The following is a 24,693-nucleotide window of genomic DNA, read 5'->3' on the forward strand; positions in this document are numbered from 1 at the left end:
ATCCAAACACCGTGATATGATACGCTCTATCACACATAGGCCTCCTTATATCTTCCTCAAAACAGCCACCATACCTACCTATTATGGCATTTCCATAGCCATTTCGAGATATATTGCCATGCAACTTTCCACCATTCCATTTATTATGACACGCATCATCATTGTCATATTGCCATGCATGATCATGTAGTTGACATCGTATTTGTGGCAAAGCCACCATTCATATTTTTTTCATACATGTCACTCTTGACTCATTGCATATCCCGATACACCGCCGGAGGCATTCACATAGATTCATATTTAGTTCTAAGTATTGAGTTGTAATTCTTGAGTTGTAAGTAAAAAGAAGTGTGATGATCATCATTATTAGAGCATTGTCCCAGTGAGGAAAGGGTGGTGGAGACTATGATTCCCCCACAAGTCGGGATGAGACTCTGGACGAAAAAAAAGAAGAGAAAAGAGGCCAAAAAAAGGACCAAATAAAAATAAGGAAGGAGAGAGAAAGAGAGAAGGGACAATATTACTATCCTTTTTCCACACTTGTGCTTCAAAGTAGCACCATGATCTTCATGATAGAGAGTCTCTTATTTTGTCACTTTCATATACTAGTGGGAATTTTTCATTATAGAACTTTGCTTGTATATTACAATGATGGGCTTCCTCAAATGCCCTAGGTCTTCGTGAGCAAGCGAGTTGGATGCACACCTACTTAGTTTCTTTCATGAGCTTTCATATATTTATAGCTATAGTGCATCTGTTGCATGGCAATCCCTACTCCTTGCATTGACATCAATCGGTGGGCATCTCCATAGCCCATTGATTAGCCGTGTCAATGTGAGACTTCCTCCCTTTTTGTCTTCTCACACAACCTCAACCATCATATTCTATTCCACCCATAGTGCTATGTCCATGGCTCGCGCTCATATATTGCATAAAAGTTGAAAGAGTTTGAAAAGGCTAAGTATGAAACAATTGCTTGGCTTGTCATCGGGGTTGTGCATGATGAGATCATTTTGTGTGAAGAAAATGAAACATGGCCAAACTATATGACTTTGTAGGGACAAGTTTTCTTTGGCTATGGTATTTTGATAAGACATAATTGCTTGATTAGCATACTTGGAGTATTACTATTTTTATGTCAGCAATAAAATTTTATCTTGAATCTTTCGGATCTGAACATTCATGCCACAATAGAGAAAAATACATTGAAGAATATTCTAGAAAGCATTCCACATCAAAATTCTGTTTTTATGATTTACCTACTCGAGGAGGAGCAGGAATTAAGCTTGGGGATGCTTGATACGTCTCCAACGTATCTATAATTTTTTATTGTTCCATGCTATTATATATTCTGTTTTGGATGTTTAATGGGCTTATTTATACACTTTTATATTATTTTTGGGACTAACCTATTAACCGGAGGCCCAACCCAAATTGTTGTTTTTTTGCCTATTTTAGTGTTTCGCAGAAAAGGAATATCAAACGGAGTCCAAACGGAATGAAACCTTCGGGAGCGTGATTTTGGGAACAAACGTGATCCAGAGGACTTGGAGTGGACGTCAAGCAACCAACGAGGAGGCCATGAGGCAGGGGGGCGCGCCCTCCCCCTCGTGGGCCCCTCGTGGCTCCACCGACCTACTTCTTCCTCCTATATATACCTACGTACCCTGAAAACATCAAGGAGCACCACGGAACCCTATTTCCACCACCTCAACCTTCTATACCCAAGAGATCCCATCTTGGGGCCTTTTCCGGAGCTCCGCCGGAGGGGGCATTGATCACGGAGGGCCTCTCCGATGATGTGTGAGTAGTTTACCTCAGACCTTCAGGTCCATAGTTATTAGCTAGATGGCTTCTTCTCTCTCTTTGGATCTCAATACAAAGTTCTCCTTGATTCTCTTGGAGATCTATTCAATGTAATCTTCTTTTGCGGTGTGTTTGTCGAGATCCGATGAATTGTGGGTTTATGATCAAGACTATCTATGAACAATATTTGAATCTTCTCTGAATTATTTTATGTATGATTGGTTACCTTTGCAAGTCTCTTCGAATTATCAGTTTGGTTTGGCCTTCTAGATTGATCTTTGTTGCGATGGGAGAAGTGCTTAGCTTTGGGTTCAATCGTGCGGTGCTCGATCCTAGTGATAGTAGGGGAAACGACACATATTGTATTGTTGCCATCAAGGATAAAAAGATGGGGTTTATATCATATTGCATGAGTTTATCCCTCTACATCATGTCATCTTACTTAAAGCGTTACTCCGTTTTTATGAACTTAATACTCTAGATGCATGCTGGATAGTGGTCGATGTGTGGAGTAATAGTAGTAGATGCAGGCAGGAGTCGGTCTACTTGTCACGGACATGATGCCTATATACATGATCATACCTAGATATTCTCATAACTATGCTCAATTCTATCAATTGCTCGACAGTAATTTGTTCAGCCACCGTAATACTTATGCTATCTTGAGAGAAGCCACTAGTGAAACCTATGGCCCCCGGGTCTAGTTTCCATCATACAAGTTTCCAATCTATTTTATTTTGCAATCTTTACTTTCAATTTATATCATAAAAATACCAAAAATATTTATCTTATTATTATTGTCTCTATCAAATCTCACTCTTGCAAGTGGTCATGAAGGGATTGACAACCCCTTTATCGCGTTGGTTGCGAGGTTCTTATTTGTTTGTGTAGGTATGAGGTGACTCGCGCATGGTCTCCTACTCGATTGATACCTTGGTTCTCCAAAACTGAGGGAAATACTTACGCTGCTTTGCTGCATCACCCTTTCCTCTTCAAGGGAAAACCAACGCATGCTCAAGAGGTAGCAATGTTGCTTGGAGCTGAACTTCTCGCACCCTTTGTAATGCTTGACCAACTCCTTGGCATCTTCCAAATCAATTGCTAGAAGAAACCATGGTGGAAAGCCTTGGCGACAAGGGATCTGGAGGCCGCGTGGTGGCCGCACTCGCCTTGGTGGATATCTTTGAGGATCGCTTGACACTTCTCTAGTTCTACGCAGCATTGGAAGACTCTGGTCACGCTGCGCCTAACAACCTCTTTGTTTACTATTGTGTAGGCTCCCGCTCAGTGCTGCACTTGTCGGGCTGAGATCTCATCAGCCGGCAGTTCTCTGGTCACGAGAAACTTGAGGATGGGTTGTGCCCATGATGGTGCTTGAATTTCTTCTGCTGTCACTACGGCCACTTGTACTAGGGTGGTTGGGTTGGGAGGTGGCAGGACGGGGCCGGCCGCCACTTGCTGTGTTGTTCAAGTCTCCGGGCCGACTGCGGCAGCCCCCGGGACGAGCTGTGAAGTCCCCGGGCCGGGTGCGGCTGCTACAATTTCTGAGCCGTTTGGTGAAGTCCCCGAGCTGGTTGCCGCAGCCCCCGGGCCGGGCTGTGAAGTCCCTGGGTCGGCTACTGAAGCTCTTGAGTCGGATCCGACTGCTTCGGGAACAGCCGGCATGAAGATAGACTCAGATTCTGGAGAAGGCTTGATTGACGGCTTGTGGAGGCATTGAAGGGAGACACCGACTGGTATTGCTTGATGGGTGGAGCAGATCCATGACAGGGCATCAGCTAGATCATTTTCGTTCTGTGGCTCGTGAAGGAACTTGCACCCCTCAAAATATCCGCTGAGTTGCTGAATGAGGAAGCGGTAACTTGCCATATTTGTATCCTTGGCGCCCCAGTCCCCAGATGACTATTGGACCACCAGGTCACAGTCGCCGTAGCACAGAATCCGACGAATGCCGATCTCTTTGACCAGCCGGAGGCCGTGTACGAGCGCCTCATACTCGGCCACGTTGTTGGAGGTAGCGAAGTGAATTTGCAGAGTGTATCTGAGCTTGTCGCCTTTGGGAGAGGTGAGGACAACGCCGGATCCCAAGCCGGTGTGCATTTTTGAGCCATCAAAGTGCATCCGCCAACGGGTGGAGTCTGGAGCAGGCGGGAGGTACTGGGTCTCGGCCCAGTCGACGAGGAAGTCGGCCAGTGCTTGGCACTTGATGGCGGTGTGCGGCTGGTAGAAGATGGCGTAGGGGGCAACTCGATGGTCCATTTGGCCACCCGGCCAGACGCATCTCTGCTGCCTATGATCTCGGCAAGTGGAGCAGTGCAGACAACCGTGATGGGGTGCTCTTGAAAGTAGGGCTTCAGCTTCTTGGCGGCAAAGTGCACGCCGTAGCACATCTTTTAGTAGTGGGGGTAGTTCTGCTTTGAGGTGGAAAGCACCTCACTCAAGTAATACACAGGCCTCTGGATCGGCTGTGCCCTGCTGGCCTCTGGGCGCTCCACTACTATAACAGTGCTGACCACCCGGCTAGTGGCGGCGATGTAGAGGTATATGGGCTCTTTCGCAGCCGGTACCGCCAGGACAGGCAGGGTAGTCAGCATCTTCTTCAACTGGAGAAAGGCCTCGTCCGCCTTGTCGTTCCACTCGAAGTGAGTGGTTTTCTTCATGAGTTGGTACAGAGGAAGAGCCTTCTCACCCAACCGACTGATGAAACGGCTGATGGATGCCAAGCAGCCGGTGAACTTCTGAACTTCTCGCAGTCGGGTGGGCTTCTCCATTCTCTCAATGGCCTTGATCTTCATGGGGTTGCACTCAATGCCGCGTTCTGAGACCAGGAAGCCAAGGAGTTGGCCGGCTGGTACCCCAAAGACGCACTTCTTCGGGTTGAGCTTGATCTGAAACCGGCGCAAATTTTCAAAAGTTTCCTTGAGATCTTCCAAGAGGGTGCCGCGCTTCTCTGTCTTCACCACAATATCGTCTACATAGACGTGGGCATTTCTGTCGAGTGCTTGAGGAGGCACTTCTGCATGCAACGCTGAAAGGTGGTGAGGGAGTCCTGGATTAGGGGGTCTCCGGACAGCCGGACTATATCCTTTGGCCAGACTGTTGGACTATGAAGATACAAGCTTGAAGACTTTGTCCTGTGTCCGGATGGGACTCTACTTGGCGTGGAAGGCAAGATAGGCAATACGGATATCTATATCTCCTCCTTTGTAACCGACCTTGTGTAACCCTAGCCCCCTCCGGTGTCTATATAAACTGGAGGGTTTTAGTCCATAGGACAACATACAATCATACCATAGGCTAGCTTCTAGGGTTTAGCCTCTTTGATCTCGTGGTAGATCAAATCTTGTAATACTCATATCATCAAGAAAAATCAAGCAGGACGTAGGGTATTACCTCCATCAAGAGGGCCCGAACCTGCGTAAACATCGTGTCCCCTGCCTCCTGTTACCATCTGCCTTAGACGCACAGTTCGGGACCCCCTACCCGAGATCCGCCGGTTTTGACACCGACATTGGTGCTTTCATTGAGAGTTCCACTGTGTCGTCACCATAAGGCTTGATGGTTCCTTCGATCATCTCTAGCGATGCGGTCCAGGGTGAGGCTTTCCTCCCCGGACAGATCTTCATATTCGGCGGCTTTGCACTGCGGGCCAATTCACTTGGCCATCTGGAGCAGATCGAGAGCTATGCCCCTGGCCATCAGGTCAGATTTGGAAACTTGAACTACACGGCCGACATCCGCAGAGACTTGATCTTCGACGGATTCGAGCCCATGTCGGACGCGCCGCAAAGTCGGGACGAGCATGACGTAACTCTGCCGTCGGACAATATTCGGGAGATCACATCCGCAACTACTCCGTCCGTCAATCTGGAGCAAGTCGTGCCATCTGAGAGTGGAGGGATGGACCCCACCATGGAGGCCGCACTCTCGGTGGTGATAGAGCCGGATACTGACTTCACCCCTTACGAGAGCCGTGTCGCCGAACCACTAGATTCATCTCCGGCCACGGACTCCGAGCCGCTCACATCCGTGCCCGTCGAGTCCGACTGGGCGCCGATCATGGAGTTCACCTCTGCGGATATCTTTTGGCACTCACCTTTTGGAGATGTGCTAAATTCATTAAGGTCTCTCTCCCTGTCAGGAGAACCCTGGCCGAACTATGTCCGGCTAGAATGGGATGCGGACGACGAAGAAATTCGCTGCCCACCCACCACCCACTGAGTATCCACTGTCGACGACTTAACCGACATGCTTGACTTCGACGGTATGGACGACAAAGCCGGAGACGAACAGGATCCACCGCCCTCAGGGCACTGGACCGCCACCTCATCATATGATATATACATGGTGGACACCCGCAAAGAAGCCAATGGCGACGAGATAGCGGAGGACGACCCCTCCAAGAAGCAACCCAAGCGCAGACGTCAGCGGCGCCGCTCTAAGTCCCGCCACAGCAAGAGCAGTGATACCGGCACAGGAGATAATAACACTCCGGATAGCGCCAAAGACAACAACAATCCCCTCCAGCATGGTGTAGAGCTAGAGGACGAACAAGCTAGCCCTCCAGAGAAGGCAGCAGATGGAGAACCGGAGGAGGACAATTACATGCCTCTCTCCGAAGACGAGGCGAGCCTCGGCGACGATGAGTTCATCGTGCCTGAGGACCCCGTCGAGCAAGAGCACTTCAAGCGCTGGCTTATGGCCACAGCAAATAGCCTAAAGAAGAAACAACAACAGCTTCAAGCTGATCAAGACTTGCTAGCAGACAGGTGGACCGAAGTCCTTGCGACCAAGGAGCATGAACTCGAGCGCCCTTCCAAGAGTTACCCAAAGCGTGGGTTGCTACCTCACCTCGAGGAGGAAGCATTGAAACCTCATTCACCAGTGTACGATGCGGCTGACCGACCACTACGCAGCCGGGCCAGAGAGGCATTTCAGCCTAAAGTTCAGACCGCACCCCGTCGCCACTCAGTCAAAAATACTAAGGCCCGGGGCAACATAGAGGACCTGCGAGACATCTTGGACAGTAAGGCAAAAATCGCAAGGTCAATATACAGGATACGGGCACGTGCGCCCACACGGGACAATGATCGTCACGTCGGATACACCAAGAGCAAATCCGGCCGGGCCGAATACAGCAGACAAGACTCATACGAACTATGTCGGGATATAGCCCGGCACAGAGGTGCCGCACACCCCCTATGCTTCACTGATGAAGTTATGAATCATGAATTCCCGGAGGGTTTCAAACCCGTAAATATCGAATCATACGATGGCACAACAGATCCCGCTGTATGGATTGAGGATTTCCTCCACATCCACATGGCTCGCGGTGAGGATCTACATGCCATCAAGTACCTCCCACTAAAACTCAAAGGACCAGCTCGGCATTGGCTAAATAGCTTGCCAGTAGATTCCGTTGGCAGTTGGGAGGATCTAGAAGATGCATTTCTTGACAACTTCCAGGGCACTTATGTGCGGCCACCGGATGCTGATGACTTGAGCCACATAACCCAGCAGCCAGGGGAATCGGCCAGACAATTCTGGACACGGTTCCTGACTAAGAAAAATCAAATTGTAGATTGTCCGGATGCAGAGGCCCTAGAGACATTCAAGCATAACATCCGTGACGAGTGGCTCGCCCGCCACCTCGGCCAGGAGAAGCCGAAATCTATGGCAGCCCTCACGACACTCTTGACCCACTTTTGTGCGGGCGAGGACAGCTGGCTGGCTCGCAGCAACAACACATCGAGGAATCCAGATACCTCAGATACCAAAGATGTTAACGGTAGGCAGCGTCGTAATAGACCAAAGCATCGCAATAACGGCGAAAACACCGAAGATACAGCAGTTAATGCCGGATTCAGAGGCTCTAGATCCGGTCAGCGGAAAAAGACATTTAAAAGAAATACTATGACTCCGTCTAGTCTGGATCGCATACTGGATCGCTCGTGTCAAATCCACGGCACCCCCGACAAGCCAGCCAATCACACCAACAGAGAATGCTGGGTGTTCAAGCAGGCCGGCAAGTTAAACGCCGAGAACAAGGACAAGGGGCTGCATAGCGATGACGAGGAGGAGCCCCGGTCGCCGAACACAGGAGGACAGAAGGGGTTTCCTCCTCAAGTGAAGACGGTGAACATGATATACGAAACCCACATTCCCAAGAGGGAGAGGAAGCGTGCACTAAGGGACGTCTATGCGATGGAGCCCATCGCCCCAAAGTTCAACCCATGGTCTGCTTGTCCGATCACCTTCGATCACAGGGACCACCCCACTAGTATCCGTCATGGAGGATCCACCGCACTGGTCCTAGACCCCATCATTGACGGATTTCACCTCACTCGAGTCCTTATAGACGGTGGCAGCAGCCTGAACCTGCTTTATCAGGATATAGTGCGAAAAATGGGTATCGATCCCTCGAGGATCAAACCCAGCAAAACCACCTTTAAAGGCGTCATCCCAGGTGTAGAGGCCCATTGCATAGGCTCAATCACACTGGAAGTGGTCTTCGGATCACCGGATAACTTCCGAAGCGAAGAGTTAATCTTCGACATCGTCCTGTTTCGCAGTGGCTATCATGCACTGCTCGGACGGATATCATTTGCAAAATTCAATGCAGTGCCGCATTACGCATACCTCAAGCTCAAGATGCCAGGACCTCGCGGGGTCATAACAGTAAATTGAAACACAGAACGCTCGCTCTGTACAGAAGAGCCACTGCGGCCCTTGCAGCAGAGGCACAAAGCAGCCTGTTCAGGCAGACCACTCATTCGGTGTCACAGCCCCCAGACACCTTCAAGCGAGTCTAGAACAAGCTGCAACAGGACCACCTAGCACGATCAGAGCTCACCTAGAAATCCGGCCCCCGTCCCAGTCACGGTGAAGCGACGAAATCCGTGCCGCGTGTACATAACTACGCATTGAAAATACCATGGACACAGGCGGGGGCGCAATCAGGACACGCCCCGCATTGTGGCTTAACCACACTAGGGTTGTATACCTTTGACATTCCTTTTCTCTTTCAGGGCCTGGCTGTTTGGAAGCCCTTTCCGGCAGCTCGATTGCCGGACACATTCCGGAAGCAACAACCAAGGAGGCATGAAGCTAAGATGAACACGGGAACCGCCAGGTGGTCTCTAATACTTGATATACCCGCTTTTCACTATTTATGCATAGCTTGCTCTGGGATAGGACATTTCGAATTGTCCTACTTTATGCTTATTGCACTACTTGTACCAGTACGCTTTGACGTATTATTCAAATAACAATGCATATCATTAATCTGTCATTGCATTATTTAAGTTTTTCTCTTTCTCTTATATGTCCATTTACGACAATCCACACCCGCACGTTCGGGTACGGTCGGTACACCAAGGGCTCTCATTTACCCCATAATATGGTGCAAGAAGTTCGAACACTTTCGACAGTGCGGCACCCCAAAGTTATAGCATTATATGCATCAGCTCTGAATCATGTCTTTGGTCAAATGTTGGGTTGCCCGGCTCCCATGCTTTGGTACCTTACGTTCCGCTATATCGGCTAAGGTAGCGGTGGGAGAACTACTGCGATTGTGTCCCGGTTCTTCCGGATGAGCACCTCAGTAGAGAAAGCCAAAAACTGACTGTCATGATAAGGCGAGAGACTGGTCGCTGTTCGAGAGGTCTCAAGTCCTTAAAGACTTTTTCCGCTTCGGGCAAGGGGTCGGCCTTGTCTGGCTTAGGTGTGTATAGCACCCCAAATTTGGCCCTCCGAATACCAGGGACTTCGCCAAAAATTTAAAATCATAGACTTCTATGGCTAAGTGAGAGTGATAAAGCATTATAGTCCGATTGTCTGGTTCGTTGCGCTGAACACCTCCCTTGAAGGACACAAAATTGGGGTAAAGAGTGTTCAGATTAACCCCGAACACCCCAGTACTAGTTACATGGGGATAGAAACCGACGACTGGCCAACTCTTAGATTTTATAAACGGCCGCAGAGAAGGTAATATTTTAAATTAAGAAAGCGTCGCATGGTGCAAACGAACTAGTTTCATATTACAGGATCACATGGGCATGTTCATTCAAGAATTGCATCCTTGGAACACTCATCTACCACTAAGCGGGAACCCTTCAGGACACTCTCATAGTAATTCTCGGGGCAGCGATGCTCCTTGACCTCCGGCGGCCCCTCCTTCACCAGCTTCACGGCGTCCAGCTTCGCCTAGTGCACCTTCGCCCGGGCAAAAGCCCTGCGGGCTGATACGTCTCCAACGTATCTATAATTTTTGATTGCTCCATGCTATATTATCTACTATTTTGGACTATATTGGGCTTTATTTTCCACTTTTATATTATTTTTGGGACTAACCTATTAACTGGAGGCCCAGCCCAGAATTGATGTTTTTTTGCCTATTTTAGTGTTTCGAATAAACATAATATCAAACGGAGTCCAAACGGAATAAAATCTTCGGGAACGTGATTTTCTCACCGAACGTGATCCAGGAGACTTGGACCCTACTGCAAGGGATCAAAGAGGAGGTCATGAGGGTGGGGGCGCCCCACCCCCCACCCCCCCCCCCCCCCGAGGGCGTGCCCCCCTGCCTCATGGGCTGCTCGGTGCTCCACCGACGTACTCCTTCCTCCTATATATACACACGTACCCCCAAACGATCAAAACAGGAGCCAAAAACCTAATTCCACCGCCGCAACTTTCTGTATCCACGAGATCCCATCTTGGGGCCTGTTCCGGAGCTCCGCCGGAAGAGGGCCATCATCACGGAGGGCTTTTACATCATCATAGCCCCTCTGATGAAGTGTGAGTAGTTTACCTCAGACCTTCGGGTCCATAGTTAGTAGCTAGATGGCTTCCTATCTCTCTTTGAATCTCAATACAAAGTTATCCCCCTCTCTTGTGGAGATCTATTCGATGTAATCTTCTTTTTGCGGTGTGTTTGTTGAGACTGATGAATTGTGGGTTTATGATCAAGTCTATCTATGAATAATATTTGAATATTTTCTGAATTCTTTTATGTATGATCGGTTATCTTTGCAAGTCTCTTCGAATTATCCGTTTGGTTTGGCCAACTAGATTGGTAGTCCTTTCCATGGGAGAAGTGCTTAGCTTTGGGTTCGATCTTGCGGTGTCCTTATCCAGTGACAGAAGGGGCAGCAAGGCACGTATTGTATCATTGCCATCGAGGATAACAAGATGGGGTTTATTTCATATTGCATGACTATATCTCTCTACATCATGTCATCTTGCTTAAGGCGTTACTCTGTTTTTAACTTAATACTCTAGATGCATGCTGGATAGCGGTCGATGAGTGGAGTAATAGTAGTAGATGCAGAATCGTTTCGATCTACTTGTCACAGACGTGATGCCTATATACATGATCATGCCTAGATATTCTCATAACTATGCTTAATTCTGTCAATTGCTCAATAGTAATTTGTTCACCCATCGTAGAATACTTATGCTCTTGGGAGAAGCTACTAGTGAAAACTATGGCCCCCAGGTCTAATCTCATCATATCAATCTCCATTACTTTAATATTGCTTTGCTTTTTTACTTTGCCTTTACTTCTTACTTTCCATCTTTATACCAAAAATACCAAAACATATTATATCTATCAGATCTCACTCTCGTAAGTGACCGTGAAGGGCTTGACAACCCCTAATCGCATTGGTTGCGAGTAGCTATTGCTTTGTGCAGGTACGAGGGACTTGAGCGTGGGCTCCTACTGGATTGATACCTTGGTTCTCAAAAACTGAGGGAAATACTTACGCTACCCTGCTGCATCATCCTTTCCTCTTCGGGGAAAACCAACGCAAGCTCAAGACGTAGCACGGGCACCTTCGATGCAGACGGACCGCTTGATGACTTCAAGCCGTGGGCAGGCTTCCACAAGCCGCCTCACCAGAACGAAGTAGGTGCCGGACAGGGGCTCGCCAGGCCACATCCGGACTATAAGGCCCCTCATGGCCTGTTCGGCCGCCTTGTGAAGTTCGACCAACTGCTTCAGCTGGTCGCTCAACGGCACGGGGTGTTTGATCCCAGTATATTGAGACTAGAACAACTTCTCCGTTGAGCTCCCCTCCCGAGCCCGGTAAAACTCCGCGGCATCCAGTACACTGCGGGGAAGATCTGCAAACGCTCCTGGAGAGCTCCGAACTCGGGTAATAAAAAGGAAAGTCTCCTTCACGTGCTTGCTTTGCATAAAGAATGCCTTACCCTCTGCTATCTTCTTCACCGCGTCAATCTCCTGGAGGGCCTTGTGGGCTTCGGCCTTGGCGCGCTGGACGCTTTCAAGCGCCTGCGCGAGCTCGGTCTCTCGCGTCTTAGAGTCAAGCTCCAAGGACTCGTGCTTTTTGGCAAGAGCCTCGAGCTCTTGCTGCACCTCGCCTACCCGGGCTTCTTGCTTCTCCCGTTCAATGAGTTCTTTGGCCGCTTTGTCTTCAGCCTCGGACAACGCCTTCCTCAGGGTCTCCACCTTGGTCGTGGCCCCTGACAAATTCATGATGATCCTATTACTTTACACCCGAACTTCTTTTTAACTATATAGACAGGGGTATATCTTACCTTTGCTCTCTTCGAGCTGCCTCTTGGTAAGGCTGAGCTCGTCCTCGGACCGCTTCAGGTCCTGCTTCAGCGTAGAGACCTCCGTAGTACGTGCGGCAGTGGCCAGAAGTGAAGCCTGCACATACACATAGACATACTCTAATTAGACTCCTGAGTTATCATTTGATACTCTATCGGCTTTTCTTCGCGAACGCCGAACAGAGCATCACGGGCTACTATCTATGCGGTAATATTTTCTTATATTTTGAATGCTTACCTCAAAGCCTGTTAGGAGGCTGGTGCAAGCTTCGGTCAGTCCGTTTTTGGCGGACTGAACCTTCTCGACCACCACACTCATGATAGTGTGGTGCTCTTCTTCGATGGAAGCGCTGCGAAGCGCTTCCAGCAGGGTGTCTGGTGCCTCTGGTTGGACAGAGGACACCGGCACGGATGGTTGGCCCCCCTTAATGGGGGACCGCCTGCCGGAGTCCAGAACCATCGGACGTTCCGGCGCAGTGTTCGGCTGGGGCCCGAACTCGAAGCCCGTAGGAGCCTCGCTCCCTTGGTACCCAGGGTCTAGGAGGTCGCTGTGAGGCACCCCCAGGATCACCTCCCCTTGGCGCGGTGCCTTCTGAGACAACACCTCGGCGTTGTCCATAGGGCGAGGGGTGGAAGCGGTCGGAGGAGAACCACTGTTCATATCCCACGAGTCCAAAGAGCCGCTCGACGAGGGTACGTCGAGATGAGCTCGGGACGGACTGCATAATCATGTTCGGCATGAGGAAGTACTATGGTGTCTGGACACTTACGACTTCGCCAGGGGCTTGTCCCTGGGTAGCCACTCGTCGCCGCTGTTGGCGGCCGTCGTGGCACAGTCCGGAGGGAGGGTCTTTCCCTTCTTGGACCCTTCAGCCTTCCCGGATGGGTCGGCCTTCCTTTTCTTGTCTCCCCCGGCTGGGGGGAGAACTTTTCTCCTCCTCCTCGTTTCCGTGGGAGGAGTGCGCGTCGGAGTCATCGGACGATGAGTCCAATATAACCTTGCGCCGGAGACCCTTTCGGGTCCCCATGGCCTTCTTCTTGGCCTTCTTTTCCGGCACCTCGTAAGGTGCCGGAGTCAGCATCTTCGTTAGAAGAGCGTCTGCATGATCTTCGGGCAGGGGGGCTGGGCAATCAAGCTGCTCCACTGTCTCTATCCTGTCATGTTAATGACATGAAAGCTTAGATCCAGCACATAACTAAACCAGGGCAAATAAATACCTTGAGAGATATAGAAGCCTACCGGATGGGGGCGGCGCTTTGCGCTGAGTCCGCGGTCCTCGGTGAGTGAGGGAGGCATCTCGGCGCCCTTAAACAGCACCCTCCAGACATCCTCGTGCGTCGTTTCGTAGAGCTCTCACAGCGTCTGGTGCTTGGCCAAGTCGAACTCCCACAAAACAAATGCCCGTCGTTGACACAGAAGGATCCGGCGGAAGAGCATAACCTGGACCACGTTGACGAGCTTGATTTTCTTGTTCGTCATGTTCTGGATGCAGGTCTGGAGTCCGGTCAGCTCTACCGAAGAACCCCAGGACAGGCCCTTCTTTTTCCAGGAGGTGAGCCGCGTGGGGATTCCGGATCGAAATTTGGGGGCCGCCACCCAGTTGGAGTCGCGTGGCTCGGTGATGTAGAACCACCCCGATTGCCACCCCTTTATGGTATCCACGTAGGTGCCCTCGAGCCAGGTGACATTAGGCATCTTGCCCACCATGGCACCTCCACACTCTGCTTGCTGGCCACCCACCACCTTCAGTTTGGCATTGAAGGATATCAGCCATAGGCCGAAGTGGGGCCTGATGCGGAGGAAGGCCTCGCACACGATGATAAACGCCAAGATGTTGAGGATGAAATTGGGGGCCAGATCATGAAAATCCAGCCCGTAGTAGAACATGAGCCCGCGGACAAACGAGTGGAGAGGAAATCCCAGTCCGCGGATGAAATGGGTAACAAAAACTACCCTCTCATGGGGTTCGGGCGTGGGAACGACCTGCCCCGCATTTGGCAGCCGGTGTGCGATATCCGCGGCCAAGTATCTGGCTTCCGTAACTTTTTGATGTTCTCCTCCGTGATGGAGGAGACCATCCACTTGCCTCCTGCTCCGGACATGATTGGAGTGGTTTGAGAAGAAGAACGCGAGCTTGGGCGCTAGAGCTCGAGTGTGCAGGAATGGGTAAGCGAGAAGGAAGAAGGCGTGGGTGAAAAAAGTAAATCTTTGTCCCTTTATAAGGGTGGAGGAGGCGATGTGTCTCCCCACTTGCCTGGCAAAACCGCTTATTCCTCAGGCGCCATAATTGATGGCGCGGTTGGGTTACCCACGTCCATATTGATGAGAATCCCGTGATAAGGGGAACACGATCTCTGCTTTGACAAGACGTATAAAGAAAACCGCCTCGCGATATATGCGGAGCTGGTTGAGAAAAGCGGTTCAAATAATAACTGGGCCATGGTATGATGTCATGCTGTCAAAAGGTGTCAGCAGATTAGATTTGTGGAAATATTATTCTCTCTACGGTGGTATGTGGAACTTATTTTGCAGGATCGGACACTATCCTTGCATTCAAACTCTTCCATGGTGTATTCGGAGGAGGAACCCGCCTTGCAATGCCGAAGACAACACTGCGCGCCGGACTCATCGTCATTGAAGGCTGGTTCAGAGGCTACTGAGGGAATCCTGGATTAGGGGGTCTCCGGACAGCCGGACTATATCCTTTGGCCGGACTGTTGGACTATGAAGATACAAGATTGAAGACTTTGTCCCGTGTCCGGATGGGACTCTACTTGGCGTGGAAGGCAAGCTAGGCAATACGGATATGTATATCTCCTCCTTTGTAACCGACCTTGTGTAACCCTAGCCCCCTCCGGTGTCTATATAAACCGGAGGGTTTTAGTCCATAGGACAACATACAATCATACCATAGGCTAGCTTCTAGGGTTTAGCCTCTTTGATCTCGTGGTAGATCAACTCTTGTAATACTCATATCATCAAGAACAATCAAGTAGGACATAGGTTATTACCTCCATCAAGAGGGCCCGAACATGGGTAAACATCGTGTCCCCTGCCTCCTATTACCATCCGCCTTAGACGCACAATTCGGGACCCCCTACCCGAGATCCACCGGTTCTGACACCGACAGGTGGCACTGGCATTTCTCAAGCCGAATGTCATGGTCAGGTAGCAGAAGGCTCTGAATGGTGTGATGAAAGCGGTCTTCAGGCAGTCTGCCGGGTTCAATTTGATCTGGTGATATCCTGAATAAGCATCCAAAAAACTCAACAACTCGCATCCGGCTGTGGAGTCTATTACTTGATCAATCTGAGGAAAGCAAACTGATCCTTTGGGCAAGCTTTATTAAAGCTGGTGTAATCAATGCACATGCGCCAGTTGTTGTTCTTCTTCAGTACAAGGACTGGGTTGGCGAGCCACTCTGGAAAAAATAATTCCATGATGAAGTCGACTGCCCGGAGCCGGGCTATCTCCTTACCAACAATTCTTCTTTTCTCTTCCGATAGCCGGCGGAGGGGTTGCTTGACCGGCTTGGCGTCTGATCTGACATGTAGCTTGTGCTCAGTGAATTCCGTCGGAACACCCGGCATGTCCTTGGGAGACCATGCGAAGATGTCCCGATTCTCATGGAGGAAATCAATGAGCTCGTTTTCCTATTTGCTGTCAAGGTTGGCCCCTATGACAGCATGCCTTTCCGGGTGCTATGGGTCCAAGGGAATCTTCTTCGTCTCTTTGGTCGGCTGGAAGGAGCCCTAGTTCTCTGACTCTTTGGGCTCTAGGGACATGTCCGGCTGCTTGCCGGTCATGGCCACCACCCGGACCAGGAGCTTCTTCTTAGCAGCAATCACAAGGGACTCAGCCAACCAGCTGCTGGCCGCAGCACAATCGGCCGACTTCTCATAGTCTCAAGATATCCTGATAATGCCCTTGGTTCCTGGTATCTTCATCTTGAGGTAGGCATAGTGTGGCACCGCCGTGAACTTGGTTAGAGCCGGCCGGCCTAGGAGCACATGATAAGGGCTCTCAAGGTCCACCACCTCAAACCAAATCGCTTCGCGGCAGAAGTGATCCTTGTCTTCGAAGATGACATCTATCTTGACCTTGCTGATTGGTGAGCAGGACAGGTCGGGCACGATACCATGGAAAACGGTCCGGCTGGGCTGGAGCTGCCTCTCTTTAATGCATAACTTTTCCATGGTATCGCGGTATAGGATGTTGATGTTGCTACCGCCATCTATCAGAATTCGAGAGAAACGGGCAGCTCGCCTCTCCGTTGCAAGGGTGGCATCCAGCACTAGAGCATAAGAACCCGGAGAGGGCATCACCTCCGGGTGGTTAGCCCGGCTCCAGCTGATTGGCTTCTCAGACCAATGCATGAATTCTGGAGCACTTGAAGCAATGGTGTTCACCTCTCGATGTTGCTGACGCCGGCTGCCCCGATCGTCTGCCACGCTGGTGAAGACGAGATGGGCTCCATGCTCTTCGGGATAGTCATCTTGATTGGCACCGACTGCTGGTCGGGCCGCCGGCTGCTGAGGAGGAGAAGGCGAAGGGGGCAGTAGTCCTTCACCCTTGGAGATTTAGGTGAGCTAATGGCACTTCAGGGTGGTGTGGTTGGATGCCTTCGCGCCGCTGTGGAACTTGCAGGGAGCATCAAGGGTCTGCTCGTAGGAGAAGGCGGGTAGCCAAGCAGGCTTGCCGCCCTTCTGGCGCTTGGGGCCGGGTTGTCCTTCAGGCTGCTAATCTTTGACTGTTGCCACCTTTCGGCTAATGGAAGCCGGCATCGGGGCCTTGCGCTTGTTGTCGTTCGGCTGCTGCCGCCGGCTGTTGTTAGCAGTCAGCGTTCTGGGGGGCGGAGGGAGCACTTTCCTTGAAGTGTCCACTCAGAGCTCCGACTTCATAGAGGAGTCGGCAGTGGCGTACTTGTCTGCTATGATCAGCAGTTCGTCAAGCGTAGCAGGCTCATCACAGAGGAGTGGGTGCTTGAGTAGGGTGCCCTCTCGGCACCCGGCTGTGAAGTACTCGATCGCCTGGACCTCGTGCACCCCTTCACAGGAGTTGCTCAATTCGGCCTACTGTGTCAGATAGTCGCGAGTGGACTCGTCTGGGCCTTGAACGCACGGCGAGATCTAGCGGGGCTTGGGCGGCCATTTGAAGGTGCTGGTGAAGTTGCGGATGAACACTTTGGTGAAATCCACCCAACTGTTGACGCTATAGGGCTTGAGGCTGTTAAGCCACGTCCAGGCCGTGCCCTGGAGCATGAGTGGGACGTACTTCATGGCAACACGCTTGTTGCCGTTTGCTATGCTGACGGCTGTGGAGTAGTCCGCTAGCCAATCCTCCGGCTTCATGGAGCCATTGTATTTGGGTGTGTCTCTTGGGAGCGAGAACCCTTTGGGAAAGGGCTCGTCGTGAATGCGGGGGCCGAAGCAAGGTGGGGCCACCACATCTTCTTCTTCCAATTCCAGGGATCGCACCAGGTGGTCGATCCGATGGCGGGCGTTCTTCTCTCCGACTCCCTCTCGGCAGCCTAGGCGGTCGCCGAGTGTCGGGTGGTCAACGGGCGGCGGGGAAACGCGCCTCTCCCTTCGAGGAGGTGGAGGTGGCGGATAGTCGCCCATTGTTCTACTGCTCGTGGGCGGCCGTCTTCATCGCGCTTGATGGTGATGCGAGTCCGGCTGCGGCTGGCAGCCGGCTCCTTGTCTCATCTGTCGCAGACACCGCCTGTCGACGTCCGGGAGGTTGCGCCATGCTCTTGGCGAAGGGGCGGGTTCTCCACCCGCTGGCCGGGTTCTTTCGCACGGCAGCCGGCTTCTTGCAGGGCGGCCACCGCGTCGATAAGCTGCTGAACGCGCTCCGTCATGTAGCGACGCTCGTTGCCCTCCAGGTGGTCCAGCTTGTCTGTTGCCGCCTGGGCAGCGCGTATGTTCTCCATAGGTGTGGCGTAGACTGGGCGGTCTACTCCAAACATGTTGGCGACGGCGCCGCCTCGCTGCCGGACCGTGCCCATGCGGCTGGGCCCTCCAGCAGTCGGCGTGCCGCCAACAGCGCGGTCAACCTCGCGCTGGAAGGCCTCAGAGAGGCATCTCATGGTAGCCATCTTCCTGGCATTCTCCACGAGCGAGATGCGGCAAGCTTCCGGCGTCTCGGCATCTGCATCTGCCACAATGGGCGTGGACAGGTCCAGAATTGCCACCTGCAATGGGTCCTGGCCGGCTCCTCCGGAAGCCCCATTGTGGCTGATGACAAGTACCTCTGTGACAGTGCTGCCATCGCTCTCCGCACGAGGGAGAGGGTCGTCGATGACCACCACGTTGGTGGGGAAGGAGTCGAAGGAGGTCATATCTGTGTCGACAAGCATCGGGTCGGTAGAGCCAACCGACTCCAAGTCAGTAGCAGGCTCGTTGGCGATGTGGAGCTTGTCAAGGAGGCTGACGAAGCAGCTCTCGAAGCTAAGTGCGCCCACGATGGGCGCGGGCTCATTGGAGAGGCGGATCTCGCCAACAAGTTTGGCGAGGCAGGCTGCCGCGCAGGTGACCTCCGCGCCATGAAGCACGTCGGCGCAAGCGCCATCGGCTGGCTACCCTCGCTAGGGAGGAACAAGGTTCCCGTCCAGAATAGATCTCTGGATGGCGGTGCACCAGGCCCCACGGTGGGCGCCAAATCCGGGGGTGTCTTGCGACATATACCAAAGGATGGCTTATCATGGTGGGCGATAGTAAGACGTCGCCGGTGCCAGGAAACGGGATAAGGCGCGCTGACGAACTTTACCCAGGTTCGGGGCTCTCCTAGGAGATAACACCCCCAGTCTTGCTCTGCGGGGTCTCCACGTGATCACTCAAGCAAGAATGGTGGCTACAAGCTTGCTCCTAGAGCTGTTTCTCTAGAGGGGGAAGAAGAACAAGGCTAGCCCTAGCTCTCCCTCTCTCTATGGGTGTGTATGTGTGTAAAGTCTGAACCCTTTGCATGGGTGCCCTCGGGATTTATATAGGCCCACCCCCAGGGGTACAATGGTAATGTAGACGGGTGTAGGGCCCGGCTGTCAGTGTCTATGGTGGCCGGCTTCTCCGCCGACCGCTGGGGCCCGCCGCCTGGTGGGTCTCGTCGGCTGTCTTGTACTTCGCCGACAGGCTGCGCCCGCCGCTTGCGGGCCCTGCCAGCAACTTAATACTATGGTGATGTCATTGATGATGTGTGCTTTGTCGGGGAAGGCGTGGCTACAGTGCCGCCGCCTGGCAGGCGTTCACTATAGCCACTCCCCATCTCTTCTGGTTAATGGTGCACAAACTCTGAGGGAGGAGGAGGGCCGCCTGCTGGGAGTCGGCCTCCCCATGCGCCGACCGGTCGATGCTTGTCGCCTTCTGGCTTCTCACGAACAGGTAGGGCCCGTCACTGGCGAGCCGTACTGACAGCCCGTAGTGGAGGCGTGGTCTTCTCTGCCAGGTGTGATGTCATGGGCTGTGTGGCAACAGTGACGCGACGGATGGGGGCTTCCGTCCGGTATGGTGCACTGTGGCCATGCTCCGTCCTGGATTCGGGGGTGGTAGATGGCACTGTAGCCACACCCGTCTCATCTCCTTAATGTGGTGCGAACTTTGAGGGAACGGGGGGGGGGGGGGCTTGCTAGGAGTCGGCCTCTCTGGAGGCCGCCTGCCAGGAGTCGACCCATCTCATGGCTTTCTTCTGAAGGGCGTCGCCATCTGGTCAGCCGGTCGATGCTACCAGCCGGCTCAAGGAATATGTTGCTCCATCCTTGGAGTTCGAGGGGCGCGGCAGGCCCCGATGTCTTGAATCCCCATGGGGGGAGATGAGGCTACCCGTGGTCGTTTACTCCAACAACATACATGATAGAACCTATGGCTGAGGCATAGGGAATGACTTTCATTTTCTCTCTATCTTCTACAGTGGTCGGGCATTGAGTCTGACTCAACTTCACACCTTGTAATACAGGCAAGAACCCTTTCTTTGACTGGTCCATTTTGTGCTTCTTCAAAACTTTATCAAGGTATGTGCTTTGTGAAAGTCCAATTAATCATCTTGATCTATCTCTATAGATCTTGATGCCCAATATATAAGCAGCTTCACCGAGGTCTTTCATTGAAAAATTCTAATTCATGTATCCTTTTATGCTATCCAAAAATTTTGTATTATTTCCAATCAATAATATGTCATCTACATAAAATATTAGAAATTCTACAGAGCTCCCACTCACTTTCTTGTAAATACAGGCTTCTCTAAAAGTCTGTATAAAACCCTATGCTTTCATCACACTATCAAAGCGTATATTCCAACTCCGAGAGGCTTGCACTAGTCCATAAATGGATCGCTGGAGCTTGCACACTTTGTTAGCACCTTTTGGATCGACAAAACCTTCTGGTTGCATCATATACAACTCTTCTTTAAGATATCCATTAAGGAATGCAGTTTTGACATCTAGTTGCCAAATTTCATAATCATAAAATGCGGAAATTGCTAACATGATTCGGACAGACTTAAGCATCGCTACGGTGAGAAGGTCTCATCGTAGTCAACTCCTTGAACTTGTCGAAAACCTTTTGCAACAAGTCGAGCTTTATAGACAGTAACATTGCCGCCAACGTCAGTCTTCTTCTTGAAGATCCATTTATTCTCTATGGCTTGCTGATCATCGGGAAAGTCAACCAAAGTCCACACTTTGTTCTCATACATAGATCCCATCTTAGATTTCATGGCCTCAAGCCATTTCGCGGAATCTGGGCTCATCATCGCTTCCTCATAGTTTGTAGGTTCGTCATGGTCAAGTAACATGACCTCCAGAACAGGATTACCGTACCACTCTGGTGTGGACCTTACTCTAGTTGACCTACGAGGTTCGGTAGTAACTTGATCAGAAGTTTCATTATCATTAGCTTCCTCACTAATTGGTGTAGGAATCACTGGACCTGATTTCTATGATGAACTACTTTCCAATAAGGGAGCAATTACAATTACCTCATCAAGTTCTACTTTCCTCCCACTCACTTCTTTCGAGAGAAACTTCTTCTCTAGAAAGGATCCATTTTTAGCAATGAATATTTTGCCTTTGGATCTATGATAGAAGGTGTATCCAATGGTTTCCTTTGGGTATCCTATGAAGACACATTTCTTTGATTTGGGTTCGAGCTTATCAGGTCGAAGATTTTTCACATAAGCATCGCAGCCCCAAACTTTAAGAAACAACAGCTTAGGTTTCTTACCAAACCACAGTTCATATGGTGTCATCTCAACGGATTTAGATAGTGCCCTATTTAACGTGAATGCAACCGTCTCTAAAGCATAACCCTAAAACGATAGCGGTATAGTAAGATACATCATAGATTGCACCATATCTAATAAAGTGCGGTTACGACGTTCGGACACACCATTACGTTGTGGTGTTCCAGGTGGCGTGAGTTGCGAAACTATTCCACATTGTTTCAAATGAAGACCAAACTCATAATTCAAATATTCACCTCCACGATCAGATCGTAGAAACTTTATTTTCTTGTTACCATGATTTTCCACTTCACTCTGAAATTCTTTGAACTTTTCAAACGTTTCAGACTTATGTTTCATTAAGTAGATATACCCATATCTTCTCAAATCATGTGTGAAGGTCAGAAAATAACGATATCCGCCGCGAGCCTCAACACTCATCGGACCGCATACATCAGTATGTATTATTTACAATAAGTTAGTTGCTCGCTCGATTGTTCCGGAGAATGGAGTCTTAGTCATCTTGCCCATGAGGCATGGTTCGCAAGCATCAAGTGATTCATAATCAAGTGATTCCAAAAGCCCATTATCATGGAGTTTCTTCATGCGCTTTACACCAATATGACCTAAAGGGCAGTGCCACAAATAAGTTGCACTATCATTATTAAACTTGTATCTTTTGGTTTCAATATTATGAATATGTGTATCACTACTATCGAAATTCAAAAAAAATAGACCACTCATCATGGGTGCATGACCATAAAAGATATTACTCATGTAAATAGAACAACCATTATTCTCTTATTTAAATGAATAACTATGTTGCATCAAAAAAGATCTAGATATAATGTTCATGCTTAACGCTGGCACCAAATAACAATTATTCAGGTCTAAAACTAATCCCGAAGGTAGATGTAGAGGTAGTGTGCCGATGGCGATTGCATCGACTTTGGAATCATTTCCCACGTGCATCGTCACCTCGTCCTTAGTCAATCTTCATTTAATCCGTAGCCCCTGTTTCGAGTTGCAAATATGAGCAACAGAACTAGTATCAAATACACAGGCGCTACTGCGAGCATTAGTAAGGTACACATCAATAACATGTATATCAAATATACCTTTCACTTTGCCATCCTTCTTATCCACCAAATACTTGGGGTAGTTCCGCTTCCAGTGACCAGTCCCTTTGCAGTAGAAGGACACATTGTCAGGATTAGGTCCAGACTTGGGCTTCTTTACTTGAGCAGCAACTTGCTTGACGTTCTTCTTGAAGTTCCCCTTCTTCCCTTTGCCCTTTTTCTTGAAACTGGTAGTCTTGTTAACCATAAACACTTGATGCTCCTTCTTGATTTCTACCTCCGCAGCTTTTAGCATTGCGAAGAGCTAGGGAATTGTCTTATCCATCCCTTGCATATTATAGTTCATCATGAAGCTTTTGTAGATTGGTGGCAGTGATTGAAGAACTCTGTCAATTACACTATCATCAGGAAGATTAACTCCCATCTGAATCAAGTGATTATTATACCCAGACATTTTGAGTATATGCTCACTGACAGAACTGTTCTCCTCCATCTTGCAGCTATAGAATTTATTAGAGAATTCATATCTCTCAATCCGGGCATTTGCTTGAAATATTAACTTCAACTCCTGGAACATCTCATATGCTCCATGACGTTCGAAACGTCATTGAAGTCTCGATTCTAAGCTGTAAAGCATGGCACACTGAACTATCGAGTAGTCATCAGCTTTGCTCTGCCGGACGTTCACAACATCCAGAGTTGCTCCTACAGTGGGTTTTGCACCTGACGGTGCTTCCAGGACGTAATTCTTCTGTGCAACAATGAGGATAATCCTCAAGTGATGGACCCAGTCCATGTAGTTGCTACCATCATCTTTCAACTTAGATTTCTCTAGGAACGCATTAAAATTCAAGGGAACGGTAGCACGGGCCATTGATCTACAACAACATAGACATGCAAAATAGTATCAGGTACTAAGTTCATGATAAATTAAAGTTCAATTAATCATATTACTTAAGAACTCCCACTTAGATAGACATTCCTCTAGTCATCTAAATGATCATGTTATCCATATCAACTAAACCATGTCCGATCATCACGTGAGATGGAGTAGTTTTTAATGGTGAACATCACTATGTTGATCATATCTACTATATGATTCATGTTCGACCTTTTGGTCTCGGTGTTCCGAGGCCATATCTGCATATCCTAGGCTCGTCAAGTTTAACCCGATTATTCTGCACGTGGAAAACTGGCTTGCACCCGTTGTATGTGAACGTAGAGCTTATCACACTCGATCATCACGTGGTGTCTCGGCATGACGAACTGTAGCAACGGTGCATACTCAGGGAGAACACTTGTACCTTGAAATTTAGTGAGAGATCATCTTATAATGCTACCGCCGTACTAAGCAAAATAAGATGCATAAAGGATAAACATCACATGAAATCAAAATAAGTGATATGATATGTCCATCATCATATTGTGCCTTTGCTCTCCATCTCCAAAGCACCGTCATGATCACCATCGTCACCGGCTTGACACCTTGATCTCCATCGTAGCATCGTTGTCGTCTCGCCAACTATTGCTTCTACAACTATCGCTGCCGCTTAGTGATAAACTAAATCAATTACATGGCAATTGCATTTCATACAATAAAGCGACAACCATAAGGCTCCTGCCAATTGTCGATAACTTATACAAAACATGATCATGTCATACAACGATTTATATCTCATCGCGTCTTGACCATTTCACATCACAACGGCCTTGCAAAAACAAGTTAGACAGCCTCTACTTTGTGGTTGCAAGTTTTACGTGGCTGCTACGGTCTTCTAGCAAGAACCGTTCTTACCTACGCATCAAAACCACAATAATTTTTCATCAAGTTGTTGTTTTAACCTTCAACAAGGAACGGGCATAGTTAAACTTGATTCAACTAAAGTTGGAGAAATAGACACCCGCCAGCCACCTATGTGCAAAGCACGTTGGTAGAACCAGTCTCATGAACACGGTCACGTAATGTCGGCCCGGGCCGCTTCATCCAACAATACCGCCGAATCAAAGTAAGAT

The 24,693-nt window shown here is 49.8% G+C and overlaps 1 protein-coding gene across 1 annotated transcript; it reads right to left on the reverse strand.

The window, feature by feature from the left end:
- Nucleotides 1–3,708: 3,708 nt before the first annotated feature.
- Nucleotides 3,709–4,601, reverse strand: LOC147980070 (uncharacterized). Its single transcript, XM_087515464.1, has 2 exons — nt 4,255–4,601; nt 3,709–4,096 (listed from the first exon to the last, which is right to left on the reverse strand). Exons 1-2 carry the CDS (start codon nt 4,599–4,601, stop codon nt 3,709–3,711), a joined length of 735 nt encoding a protein of 244 aa, XP_087371590.1.
- Between the last annotated feature and the right edge of the window lie 20,092 nt (nt 4,602–24,693).

The sequence above is a fragment of the Triticum urartu genome, chromosome 3A, assembly GCF_056163025.1.
Source record: "Triticum urartu cultivar PI428250 chromosome 3A, HENAU_Tu73, whole genome shotgun sequence".
Lineage (NCBI taxonomy): Eukaryota > Viridiplantae > Streptophyta > Magnoliopsida > Poales > Poaceae > Triticum > Triticum urartu.